General features: G+C 39.0%; 1 protein-coding gene across 9 annotated transcripts in view; it reads left to right on the top strand.

Annotated features, from left to right (window-relative positions):
• Positions 1-12,610, top strand: part of ANKRD17 (ankyrin repeat domain 17) — an 81,814-nt gene that overhangs the window by 31,280 nt on the left and 37,924 nt on the right. For all 9 annotated transcript variants that reach the window (XM_090139094.1, XM_090139093.1, XM_090139091.1 and 6 more), the window contains 5 exons: positions 6,696-6,849; positions 7,452-7,608; positions 9,446-9,593; positions 9,877-10,024; positions 11,112-11,345. In XM_090139094.1, coding sequence (XP_089995220.1) covers positions 6,696-6,849; positions 7,452-7,608; positions 9,446-9,593; positions 9,877-10,024; positions 11,112-11,345 — 841 coding nt within the window. The remainder of the gene's footprint in view (positions 1-6,695; positions 6,850-7,451; positions 7,609-9,445; positions 9,594-9,876; positions 10,025-11,111; positions 11,346-12,610) is intronic.

Genomic DNA, 12,610 nt, shown 5'->3' with positions numbered 1-12,610 from the left:
GCAGCGGGGTGAGGGGTGGGAGGTGTGTGCAGTTACTACTTTGCCATGGGCCACGAGGATCTGAAGAAAACTTCTAAGCTTTCACTGAGTTTACAACTAAGACGCATAAAAAGTGCAGTGTGGACAGTGTGTGGGCATTGTGGAGTACATTAGGAATAATGAGTTTCTACTGATAAAACTCCAGGGTATTTCTTCACATGCTTAATTGAAAGCTGGGTGTAAAGGCTTGGGTAGCCCATTGAAATTAAAAAGAGGATGGAATTCTGAATCATATCTAGCAGAGTTCTTGAATTGTTTGTTTGTGTGTTAGATTTTGGATGCCTAAGTAAGAAATGAATGCCACAAATAGATGATAGGATTTTGCCAGGTCATAGCTGTATATTGCTATGCAATATGTGTATATTCATTCACCTTTTTCCCTTATGAATCCTTTGACCATTGAATGACTAAGATGCAAAACATGTCAAAAATATCTAGGAGTAACGTGCAAATAAAACTTCATGAATTATTAATCAAAATTGGTCTTCATTGTTGCATTAAGATATTGTTTCAATTCCTCTGATATCAGTTGCAAGGTCTGCATAAGATTTGTAGGGCATATTCATAAGTGAGTGATAGAAAGTATTTCTAATTTTAAAGGGATGCTTGCTAAAGTTGTATGAAGGACATGTGTGGATGTGTGTGAATGTGTTTATTTTTTTTTTTTCCTGTGCAGTAACTTTGAATGATTTGACAGTAATCCCCAAGGCTGTGGGAAGTGATCAACAGATGCTCAGTGGAGCTGTTCAGCAGCTAAAAATACTTAGGAGCCGTTTTTGATAAAAGCACAGGCACGTGAAGATCCTGGCAGGGCTCCTGATCCTGGACTGCAGAATTGTGTAAGCTTGTCATCTTGAGGAAACTATTTGTCTTTACACTAGCTGTGTGTGCCCCCCTTTCTGCTTGGCCAGCCCTGCTTGTCGGGCTTGCAGGAGGGAAAGGCTCTGGGTCCAGCCCTGAATCAGTAAATGTCAGTGGCTGTAAAAAACAATCTGTGGTCTTAAAAAGGTGAATGACAGGGATAGAAATAATTAGCTCGCCACTGTTGGAGGTGTGGGAGCTAAAACTGTTCTGTAGCGAAAGCTGAGATTAACTTGGATCTGAGTTGCTAGAGTGCAGCAGGAAGCTGGTGGGTCAAGCTCTGCTGTTTTGCTGGGCGTTCCTCGTGTGAATCGGATCCATTCATTGAAGGAGCATCGCTTTAGCTGAGAGCATAAAGAATCTGAAATTTCCTTGCTGGTGACTTCTGAAAGTGGGACAAAATTCTATTGACAGAGCTGCTAATGATTGTAGTTTCAGTCTGAAGGTGGCGTTGCAATACCTTGTGGGCCTGCAAATCTGTGTTAAATGTCATGTTCTCTCTAAAACCTTAATACTGCCCTCCAAAAATTTTACAGCCGTGAGATCAATTTTTGCAACTCTTGGAAATTGGCAGTTAGCCCTTAGGTAACTAACTAAGAAATAATAAAAAAGCCTCTCAATTCAGGTCAGTTTCAGGTGCTGAGGTTTGCTGCATGGCAGTAGCAGCTGGCTGTTCTTTGTGTGCTGCGCTCTTCAGAGAGCTTTCATACTCCTTGTTCTCTGAGGAGCCCTTGGCAGCCTCTGCGTGTCAAACACCAAAGGCTCCACTGCCAAGGCAAAGATTTAGCAAATACCAAATCAGGAATCCATGCCTAATAGAAGACAAAAAGCATAGGAGTGATCTGTCAGCAGTGGCAAAGTAAGTTGGCTTTTAAATTGTAAGGCCCTAAAAATCAGGGGCCACCTTCCACCCCCAAGGAGAAGTAAAATGCCCACAAAGAAAATATTTTGTCAGACAAGGTGTTTTGAGGCCTCTTGAAATACTTGTCTGGGCTTGTTGGGTTCATCCAAAACAGGTTTCAGATGATGTTATTTATGAAGCTTGAATACTGAAGCTTAAAAACGTTTCATCCTATTATGTTAATGACTGCAGCTTGCTCGTTCACAGCTTTCTAAGTCTGTTGCTAGCACCCTGACTGCTAGACAGTGAAACTGGATTTCACTTTGCTACTTGAAACATGTTTTTGTATAAAATGTTTGCTACTATTTTGGGCATGTCTGCATGTAAGATCGGGGAATATTGTATTGTGTGGTTTCAGACTGCAAGTGCTGTCTGAAAAAACATCTAGGAATGTGCATTTTTTCCAAGACGATGATGCTGATGTTTGGCCTAAGCACGGCTTTGTGCTTTTTAGTATTTTGACTGGGTTGACGCCTGTGTACCTAAATGCACACAGACTGTAGCAACTGCTTGCTGCCTTCTATTTCTGCATCAGCTTTTGGATAGCATATGTTACAGTAGTGTGATGTTGGTTTTTGTAATTTATGTGGAGAATGGTGTTTTAAATGCTTGTTGTGTTAATTTCTTTCAAAGTGCTGGAAAGCAGTAAGTACAGAGTACTTACAGGGTGTCCTTAGGGAGAAGGGCAGTGGAATGGAATCTGCAAAATGCACTTCTTGGGCCCATAAAGTCTCATAGCTGTGTAACATAACGTAGGGCTGAGAAAATGACTGGTTAGAACTTTTTTTTTTTTTTTTAATTCCTCCGGGTTGTCCTTGAGACAGCCAGATCGAGGGGAAAGTCTTTAAACCAGTGAAAAATGCCAGAGATGCTCTGTAGGCTAATGAGCAGAGCTATTCATGGCAGCCATGTAGTGATTAGATGGATAAATAATAGTCTTTTGATATTCAGTGCTAAGGACTTTAGTAGGTGGTGCTTATTGAACTGTTTTCTACCACTGTTAATAAACAAAATTTCAAGTGTCTCTTTTGATGTCTACTGTTATGAGCTCACCGTAGAGCATCACAGCTTACAGGTAGTGGCATTGGAAGTTAGAATACTGCAAGTATTAGAGGTGCATGAAGACAGACATGTAAGAAACACTTTAAATGTACCACTAGTGTAACAGAAAGGCTTAGCTCTGATCTTGCGGGTCTTTCATTGCACTGCATCAAGCAATATCAAAATTTCTTGGCAGTGAAGTTGTACAGTCTGATCAGATTTCAACGGTGCTGTACTTGGATGTGTGATACTGGTTCCTTTGTGTTTATTTACATGAAGAATTCTCATACCAAGTTAGCCATGTGTGGCAGGCACTTCTGCTGAAAGTAAGTTTGAAGTTGCTGTCACTTTAGGCTTATGATGTTAGTTTGGATATAATGTATTGACTTTGGTAGTAAAATGAGACCATGAGCTTTATATTTAGTTGATGTAGTTTTTGAGGACTTGGTTTGTTGTTGAGTACTGGATTTCTATCTCGGCAGCGTGGGCAATGAGTGACGTAGTTGAGATTGGTATTCCATCTTCCTTTCTACCTGGCTTGACATGAAATTAGGAAGGTGTTAAAATGAATCTGGGCTCCTGGTCAATTTTTGTGTAAAAAGCTCTACTTGGAGGAAAGCTGCAGGATAAGTTTGGCACTTTGTTGCAGCTGTGTGAGGCCATATGGAGGCATGTCTTGACTGTGAAGATACTCATATAGGGGAAACAAGGTGGGATATCAACACTGTGTATCCACGGCAGGCTCTACATACATATGATTTGCACAGGAGAGATGGTGAGGAACTGAATCCTGTCTCCAGGGGGTCTGCTATTGCACAGTGAAATCCACGTTCAGCATCTGGCAGTTTGCAGTCAAAATATGGAATTGCTGAAATACTTCACAACTTTCTTGAGCATACAGGCACAAGAGTCCTGTAGATCTGCTTTTCTCTAGTTGAGATATCTGTGTGTGTTAGATGGTAGAACAGTACTAAAAGTGCTGTTTTTTATGAAAGCAAAGCTGTTTCCCTGCTCATAAAATACACTTCCTGTAGAAATGTACACCTCTTGATTCTAGACCAGTAACAAAGAAATCTTGTGCTATCTTTCCTACTTAGCTCCTTTTGTTTTCCTTGCTAACGGTCATTCCAAAACGAGAGGATGAATGAGTAGATAGGATTTTGAGTCTGTGTTTTGGAAAACAGAAGCGCCCATCTGTATACAGAGATGAGAGCTTGTGAAGGAGGCTTGGGAGTGTGTGGGCAGCCCTCAGCTTTGATATTGTGAAGCTTTGTCACCTCTATGTGGAGATGATAAAAGTGCAGTGTTGAAAGTTGCAGTTGAATCTAGTATCTCAATACTTGGAATACTTAGAAGGATTGCTTTCTGCTTACAAAAATAATAGCTGTGACTGGTGCTGGGGTACTTGCAGTGTGAAACTTCTTTGAGGTTTGGATTAATACACCTACTAACCGCAGTTCTTGGGCCCTTTTAAAATTTCTTTTTGTATTTAATGCATCAAAACAAGTCTGTTTAGTTAAGAAGCAGTCAAAACTTGGAATTTCCATTGCTTGCCTCCCCCTCCCCCCCCCGCCCTTTTGATCGGTATTAGCATCAGCTTCCCTAGAAATCATTCTGGGCAAAGCAAAGATAAACAAGTACAGAACATGAGGTTTTATTGCCGGGTGAGAGAGAAGGAGAAATCTTGTAAAAGACTTTGTGCTGGGGGCTGTCCGAACAATTGGATTATGTCACAGTATTGTGTGATCAGAGAAGTGCCGACTGAGAACCTAGACTGATTGTTCTGATATGTGAGGTGGAGCATGCATGTACTCTTCCACACGTTTTTAGTTAAGGAAAATAATATACATCTGGAGACTGTTAAAGGAAGTGTCTGTTTACTCGGGCTAGCAAATGGAAATGCTTTCTTTAGTCTCTTGCATCTGCAGAGAATGTGGTATTTTCTGAAAAAAAAGAAAACAGAAATTTCACCTACCAAAATGCAGATTTATTCACCACTATTAGAAAAACTTTTACCACTGTTGTCATGCATTGGATGCGGTGTCATGCTGAACAGGCTGAGAAACAAAACTGTAGAGCTAATGAAACACCCTTAAGAGAAAGGGCAATTAGAGAGAGAGGTGTAACTGCTAGCCTGCTGGAAAGTTCTGCAACCCATAGGTTGAAGATGAATCTCTTAGGAAAGGAATCCAGCTATATTTAATGTTGTGAAATAGTCTAAAATAAGCTGTTAATACATTTCATTTCTTGAGGCATTACTCTGAAACAGTGTTTAAGTGAGAGCGCATTATATGACTCTTATCCAAAATGTTCTACAGAATACATTTTCTCCTGATGACTTGTGGTTTTAATGGTACTGTGTTGTTAGTACGTAGATTGCTTTTTCTCACCTTTTTCCTAGTATGCTGTAGGTGAGGCTACTTGCTTTTATCACACAGTGCTCACGTTATTAGGGAGAAGGAAAATGGGAAGATGTTTCTGTTTGAAACAGACTGCACAAAAAACCCAATGTCAGGGGAAGAGATCTGAGTTTCATGAGAATGTTTTTGTATTTTGAATTATTGCTTAGCAAGTACTTGTATCATGTTGGGAAGAACCATGACCCATTAAATACTTTGCTCAGGTGAGTTTTATTAGTTAGTTGATGCAGGGTTGATCTTGATTTCCATTTCTGATGTTGAGAGAGCCAAGAAGCCTTTCAGCTTCTCAGTAATCTGCATTTCCAGCAATGCAATCTGTCTCTTTCTTCCTGAATGGTGGAGTAGTTCCTTTCATTTGCTGCAGCAGGCTTGGTCTCTAGGAAGAAGACAAATAGCAGGTCTGCAGATGAACTGGTCTAAAAATGGTCAAGTAGGTGTGTGGAGCGGAGCTGGCAGTGACCAGGTAGAGGCCCTGGCAAGACTGACATAGGCTGAGGAGAAAACTAGAGGCTGTCTTCAGTTTACAAGTTGGAATGCTGTAGCATGTGTGAGTATTTATTAATGGAATACATTAGGTGATAATGTAATTTTTGCAAGTAGTTCTCAGCCTAGCTTCCTGAACAAACAAGGTGTCTGTCCTCAAGCTAAATTCTAATAGCATTCCTACAAAGTTTTGATTGTGCTGGGGAAGTGAAGACAAGTTTTAGAAGGAAAAGCTGTGATGTAAGCTCTCTGCTTGTATGCAGGAAGAGATGGGAAGAGGAGGAGACCTTTCAGGAGTCCTAAGATGAGTTGGTTGTTCTTTTTGTCTGCCCTTATGTTCTTAGGGCATTTATCTGCAGGAATCTGAACTTGTGATGCTCATGAGACTGCTTGTAAACTTTAGGGACAGACATAAATCATTCTTAAGAATAAAATAATTTTTACTTTATCTTGATAAACTGTACTCTGTATGGAAATATATTACTGCTGTGTTACAGACAGTAGCTGCTTTTACTGTAAGTTTGGAGTCTTTAATGAAGCATGGATAGTTGATGTGTGGTTTATTTGCCGGACAGTCTTATCTCTGGGTAGGTTTTTTGATTGTGGAAGAAGTGGATTTTTGATACTGAGCTTTGGAGAGGAATGGTGTTTCAACATGAGCTTGGGAATCTAATAAATGGTTCAGTTGTTAGTTTATAAACATCATAGTTTATGGATCTCCTAGAGGAATGTTCCTTGTATATGATTTTCAAAAACCTCATTGCTTCAAATGGAGAAATAATATCATTTTGAGTCAGCTGAGGGTGGTTTGGTAAATTAAGTATTAAAAAAAAACAACAAAAAACAAGTAAACAAAAAAAAACCCTGCTGCATTGCAGTTACATTTTTTGATGCATTAATTGGAAGTTGGTCAGTTACATTCTTCTGAGATTAGACCTGTTATTTTTCAGGTGGAATCATTTATCCTGGATCAGGATGATCTTGAAAACCCTATGTTGGAAACAGCTTCCAAATTGCTTTTGTCAAGTACTGCTGATGGTGCTGACCTGAGGACAGTAGATCCAGAAACCCAGGCAAGATTAGAAGCTTTACTTGAAGCTGCAGGTAAGTACTCGTGTCCCATCCAGGTTTAATCCCAATGCACTAACACATGAGCCTACACTGGAACGGCTTTCATAAGTCTAATCCGTATGAGGATGATACAGATGCAGAATGCAAAGCAGTGTGAATGTGGTAATGTTGTGCAAGTCAGGGATGACTGAGGAACTCATTAAAACGGTCTGAATTTTTGAAAATTAATTTCACATGAACATTGTGCTTCTAATAGGATTCTTCTAAATTTGGATTTATAGAAACTTCAGAAAAAAATTAACACCCAGTCTTAGACTTGCAGCCTTGTCTCAAAAACTACACTGTTCAGTGAGGCTTTGTTTTGTAATACGGATGTATGAAAAACATGAGTTGCATATAATGACTAGTTGAAAAACAGTGTTTTAGATGGTTAGAGGGTTTAATTCATGTGCATCATGTCTGAGTGCAGCTTATAAATGAATGTTTTAAACAGCTAATCCCTTCAGTTTTGGAAGCTGTAATTCATTATGTTTGGAATGCTTCTGTCAAGGAATCTTGTAGGCTCAGTTTCAACTTTTTTGTTTCCTCCTTTCCTGGCACGCTTACCAACTTGTTGCACATTGGCATCATGGAAGGAATAGGTAAACTATCGACTGCTGATGGTAAAGCATTCGCAGATCCTGAGGTGCTTCGCAGACTGACTTCTTCGGTCAGTTGCGCGTTGGATGAAGCTGCTGCTGCACTTACCCGGATGAGAGCAGAAAGCACAGCAAATGCAGGGCAGACGGACAAGTAAGCCATGCTTTATACTGTAGTTGTGTGCTACTTAATGGTGGGGCTTTTCCTTGTGTATTTCTGGCTGCAAAATGATGAAACTCCAAGTGGAACTTGTGCCAAGTTGTCATCTGGGTAGGACCTTAAACAGAGGGGTGGCCAAGCCTTTCTGCTTTTTGGGAGGCTCTGTGGCACTCAGTGGATTCTGGATTGCTGAATATTGGAGGGAGGAGTAAAAGATGACTCTTTCCTAGGCTCTATTTGTGTTTCGGTACAAAAGAATCAAACTGTTAGTAGGAACTACTGGATTCCCCTTTTCTAGTTGACGGTTTATTCTTTGTATACCAAGTGACTCAGAACAGTTACAGTACGCTGATGAGGGCATTTAAAGAAGAGCAGAATAATTTGCTGTTGTGTCTGATGCTCTTCTTTGCATGCTCTTGTTACCAAAGTTGCTAAGACAGGGAATATGGGAAGTAGAAGAAAATGTGGAAAATATGTTGAGCAGTTTACATTTAAGAAATATTTTTCCATATATAAAAACTCGGTCTGGTAGCACAGATGATAGAGGAGTCCTGGTTATGAGAAGCACTTATAATTTGATCCATGCTAAACGAGTAACTATTTCAGATCTCATGTGTTTTAAGAATTATTAATGTTGAATAGTGAGGCTTGCAAAAAATTTCAGTAAAATATCTTATTTTTGCATTCCATTTATGGTTAATTTTGTTTTGATAGGACTTGTTAAATGGATAGGAGGTGAAAGGGTGGTGGGTGAAATGAAGTCACCCAAATTAAAAAGATTTGAATTTTTTATTACTGATACAGTTACATGGAGAAGAGAGAGAAAATTTGTCAGGCTTGAATTTCTACTGTAAAAGTTTCTGCTTTGTAAGAGTGAATGCATTGTATACATTGTTTCAGAGTAATTGAGAATATGCATTCAGTAAACCCTTTTTTGACTGAAACAGAATTAGTGATAGAAACGAAGAAGTGATGTGAGAACCAGAAGTTCTCTTAGGGTTTACCAAACCAGGAGAACATTGCCCATCTTGTTGGGTGGAGTTAGGGCCACAATGAAACCATTGAATTGTTATAAAATTCCATAACTTCTGTCCTATGCTACGTGGCAGAAGTGAAGCCATTTTCTTAAGGGTGTTGTTTTAGTTTAATAGTTACAGTGCTGGGGAAAAGTGTGATAAGGCTGGTGATTTCCTTGTCCTCAAGCACCTGGAATAAAAGAAGATGCGACTTTGAGTGCTTGTAGATTTGGAATGGAATACTAAAAAATAGTACTCAGTTGGGTATTATTTCATTGAACTTTTGTTCAAATCATGTCTTTTCTTTGTACCTTACATTAGAAAATGAGTAGAACATAACCTTTTCAAACTGGTGCTACGAAACAGGAATATATGGAGACTGTATGCTATTAGTGATTAATAATATAAATGAGCAGTGATTTGTTTCTAGTACTGTAGGAATAGCCTTTCAAAACGAAAAGTGATTGTAAAAAAGGCTTCGTACTCTGATATAATGTCACACAGTGCATGTGCTGAGGGTAAATCAGGCCCACGATCGTGTCCTCTCTGAGCATGTTCCCTGCTTTTCCTGTATATGTTGCAGAACTTGGTAAGCAAAGCGGTCATTCTGCACTGCACGTTTAAGTTATAACCTTGGATTGGAAAATAATAACATGATTAATGCCACCATCAAATTAACAGTTGACGCTTTTTAGATTGTCCTTTCTTTTTAGTTAACTGCATCCTGTTGGCATGTTGGACTTGTTATTCTACATGTAGAGAAAGCGTTTCAAGTGAGGTCTGTTTTCACTTCCCAATGCTTTCTATCTTACTAGCCGCAGCTTGGCAGAGGCTTGTTCAGAAGGAGATGTAAATGCTGTGCGGAAGTTGCTAATTGAAGGACGAAGTGTGAACGAGCACACAGAAGAAGGGGAAAGCCTCCTTTGTTTAGCCTGCTCAGCAGGATATTATGAGCTTGCACAGGTTGGTTCTTTTTTAACTGTTTTGTGCATCTTATACAAAAATAGGTAGGTGTTGAATTAACACTTATGTACTTGAAGGTGGTGTTAAGATAGAAGAAAACATCAGTAAACTGACAGGTGAAGACTTGCACGCAGCTGCATGTGGCTGGTGCATTTTGTGCTTATTTTTCAAAGTTTCTAGCATAAACCTCTTTGTGAAGGTGTGGGGGTTGTGTAACTTTTTGACCGTGTTGACGCTCAGCCTTGTCACTTCCCAAGGCTGTTGATCTTCCTTCTGTTCACAGGTTCTTCTGGCAATGCATGCTAATGTAGAGGACCGAGGTATTAAAGGAGACATAACACCTTTAATGGCTGCTGCTAATGGTGGACATGTCAAAATTGTCAAGCTGCTGCTAGCTCATGGTGCTGATGTGAATGCGCAGTCATCAACAGGTAAATAGGTGTTGGAACTTGTTGAAAACAACTGGAAAGCTGAGATTTGCTGCATACTAGCACTTGATCTGAAAAAATTGTAAGACACACTCAGTTGAGAATCAACTTTTATAAACAGAATTCTTCCTTAATGTTTTACAACTTACTTTACTTATCCTTTTTAGGTAGTTTTAAAATATAAGTTGGTTTTGGACATAAGTAATTGGATTAAGTTAGAGACTTCTAGATATGTGGGATTTGTGAATTGTTGTGGCACAGTATGTTAAGCACAGTTTGGAAGTTGATATACTCAAAATTATCTGACGGAAGGTCTACTTAACTGAGAATACAAAAAAACTTGAGAAGAGGGCCTTTTTTAGTGCCACCTTGGCGGGTTGTGTTTTAGTAGCTTGTAGTCTTTTGGAAATCTTTGTTGTGCAGCCTTGAATAACTGATTATTAACCCTAAATAATGAGAAAAATTGGGGTATAAGACAGGTGTGTGGAGGTTTTTTTTAATTAAGCAGTTCCAAGTTAGTAATACTGCTCTGGCATTTTATTTTTTTTTAAAGCCTTTCATAATTGTGGATTCATTGACTGTTTTGTTCATATGGATTTTTTTGTGAGTTTTTTTTCATGGGGATTCTTTTCATCTCTTAGTGAAGCCTGTGGACCTTGTGAACTAGCCCTTCACAGGTGTTTTAGATCTGATTTAGAAGCAGTAGTTCATGTTGCTCCTTGCTTTGAGCTTTTCTTTTAGCCATCTAGTACATCCCTGCTGATTTAACAAGAAAGGTGATGAGGTTTTGTCGTGCAAGTTGGGATTAACCAAGAGAGAGAAATGGGAAGAGAATTTTCAGTCACCAGATACATTTAGATCTTCAGTTTGTCAACACTGAATTACTTCGTGTAGTTACCTGCTTGTTTTCCCTTCGTCCTTTCAAGCAGTTTCTTGGTTTGAAACTTCAAATTAAAATAAAAAAAGAACTTGTTCTGGAAGGTAGTTAGCCCAACAAATGTGATCAGATGAATGAAATATAAGGTTTCCGTTGTAGGAATTCTGTCAGATTTAGAGTTCTGTCTTTAAAATCTTTCTCCTCTGGTTCTAGGCAATACAGCTCTTACATATGCCTGTGCTGGAGGCTACGTTGATGTTGTGAAAGTACTGCTGGAATCGGGCGCTAGTATTGAGGACCATAATGAAAATGGTCACACTCCTCTCATGGAAGCAGGAAGTGCTGGTCATGTGGAAGTGGCCAGAGTGCTGTTAGAAAATGGCGCTGGCATAAATACACATTCCAATGAGTTTAAGGAGAGCGCGCTTACCCTGGCTTGTTACAAAGGTATGGTACCAAGGCTTTTACTTAAGTGTGGAATGTTTCTTGAAACATGTATTTACTGTGCCTTGCTGTGTATTATGAAATTTATTTTAGCACTATAAATACACGCTTTCATATGTTTTTATATTGGCTGGGATGCTGCACAGCATGTACGTACTGTAAGATGATGGTTAATATGTAGAATAAACGTTAAGATAGAAAACTTTTTCTGAGTCCTTATGGTAAGTTTTTTTTTTTCTCAATTAAATTAATTGTGAAGCAAGAGGATGTATACTTTATACAGAATGAGTACAATAAACTTTCTGTAATGTAACTTATTTTGCAGGTTACTCTGCGTAGGTGTAGAAATGTCAGATAGTTTAAAGGACTTTGCACTTCAAAATTGTAATTGTTCATTTACATTTGTTTTCTTCTGCTTTGATAAAATCGTGATTAAAATCCTTGTGCATTATTACTGAGCATCTTCATAAGCCATGGTAGTTTATTTCTGTGGTGATTATCAGAACAGAGGCTTTGTTTGAAAGAGAGGAGTGGGACTTTAAACCATCTCCTCCCTGAAAAAAGTGTGCCTGAGCTCTGAATCACAAGCTTTCTTGGAGAGCAGGTTTTTTTGTTTTTTTTGTTTTTTTAAAAAGTGTTCAAGTCAGTTTTGTGTTATACCAAGCAGAATAGAAGTGAAGACGTTCAAGGTTTTATGTTCTTCTCATCCATACCTCTTGTCTGTATCCCATGAATTTCTGTGTTGCTCTAAATGTCATTTTTAGGAAGTGGTGATATTATCCTGATTTTTCTCATGTTGCTTGCTTCTTGTAGTAGGATGACACGATGCTTAGAACCAAGGATGTCACAAGCTTCTCCCAAGTAAAGGGGGAAGGGTGAAAAGTCAGTGTAGCCTCGTAGTGGTCAGTATCCTATGTTCATGTTCAGTCTTAAAGCAGCTTTTTTTTTTTTTTTTCCCCTGACTTGATTTTATGTGCTTGCTTCTTGAGTCAGTCATGACTGTGTAGCAGAGTTGAGTGGGCTTGACATACCTACAGGACTTGGAAAGTGATAGTTGTGAATTAATGGAGTGGTAGGTTGTAAATACTTGCAAACTGCATTAAGTTTTTTTATGGTGGAAATATTCAGATGGATTCTACAAATGCTATGTGTGAAGGTCCATCTGTCTTATATATTTTATTCCATAAGTCTTGGTGTGATCTCAGGGACTGTTCACAATGCAATTTATAAGCACAGTAACCCTAAATTCTTAGTGTTGACTGGGAAGA

This window comes from Phasianus colchicus, chromosome 4 (genome assembly GCF_987193195.1).
Source record: "Phasianus colchicus chromosome 4, bPhaCol1.hap1.1, whole genome shotgun sequence".
Lineage (NCBI taxonomy): Eukaryota > Metazoa > Chordata > Aves > Galliformes > Phasianidae > Phasianus > Phasianus colchicus.
Note: the sequence above shows the minus strand (reverse complement) of the source record. Positions and strands in the feature narration are given on the sequence as shown.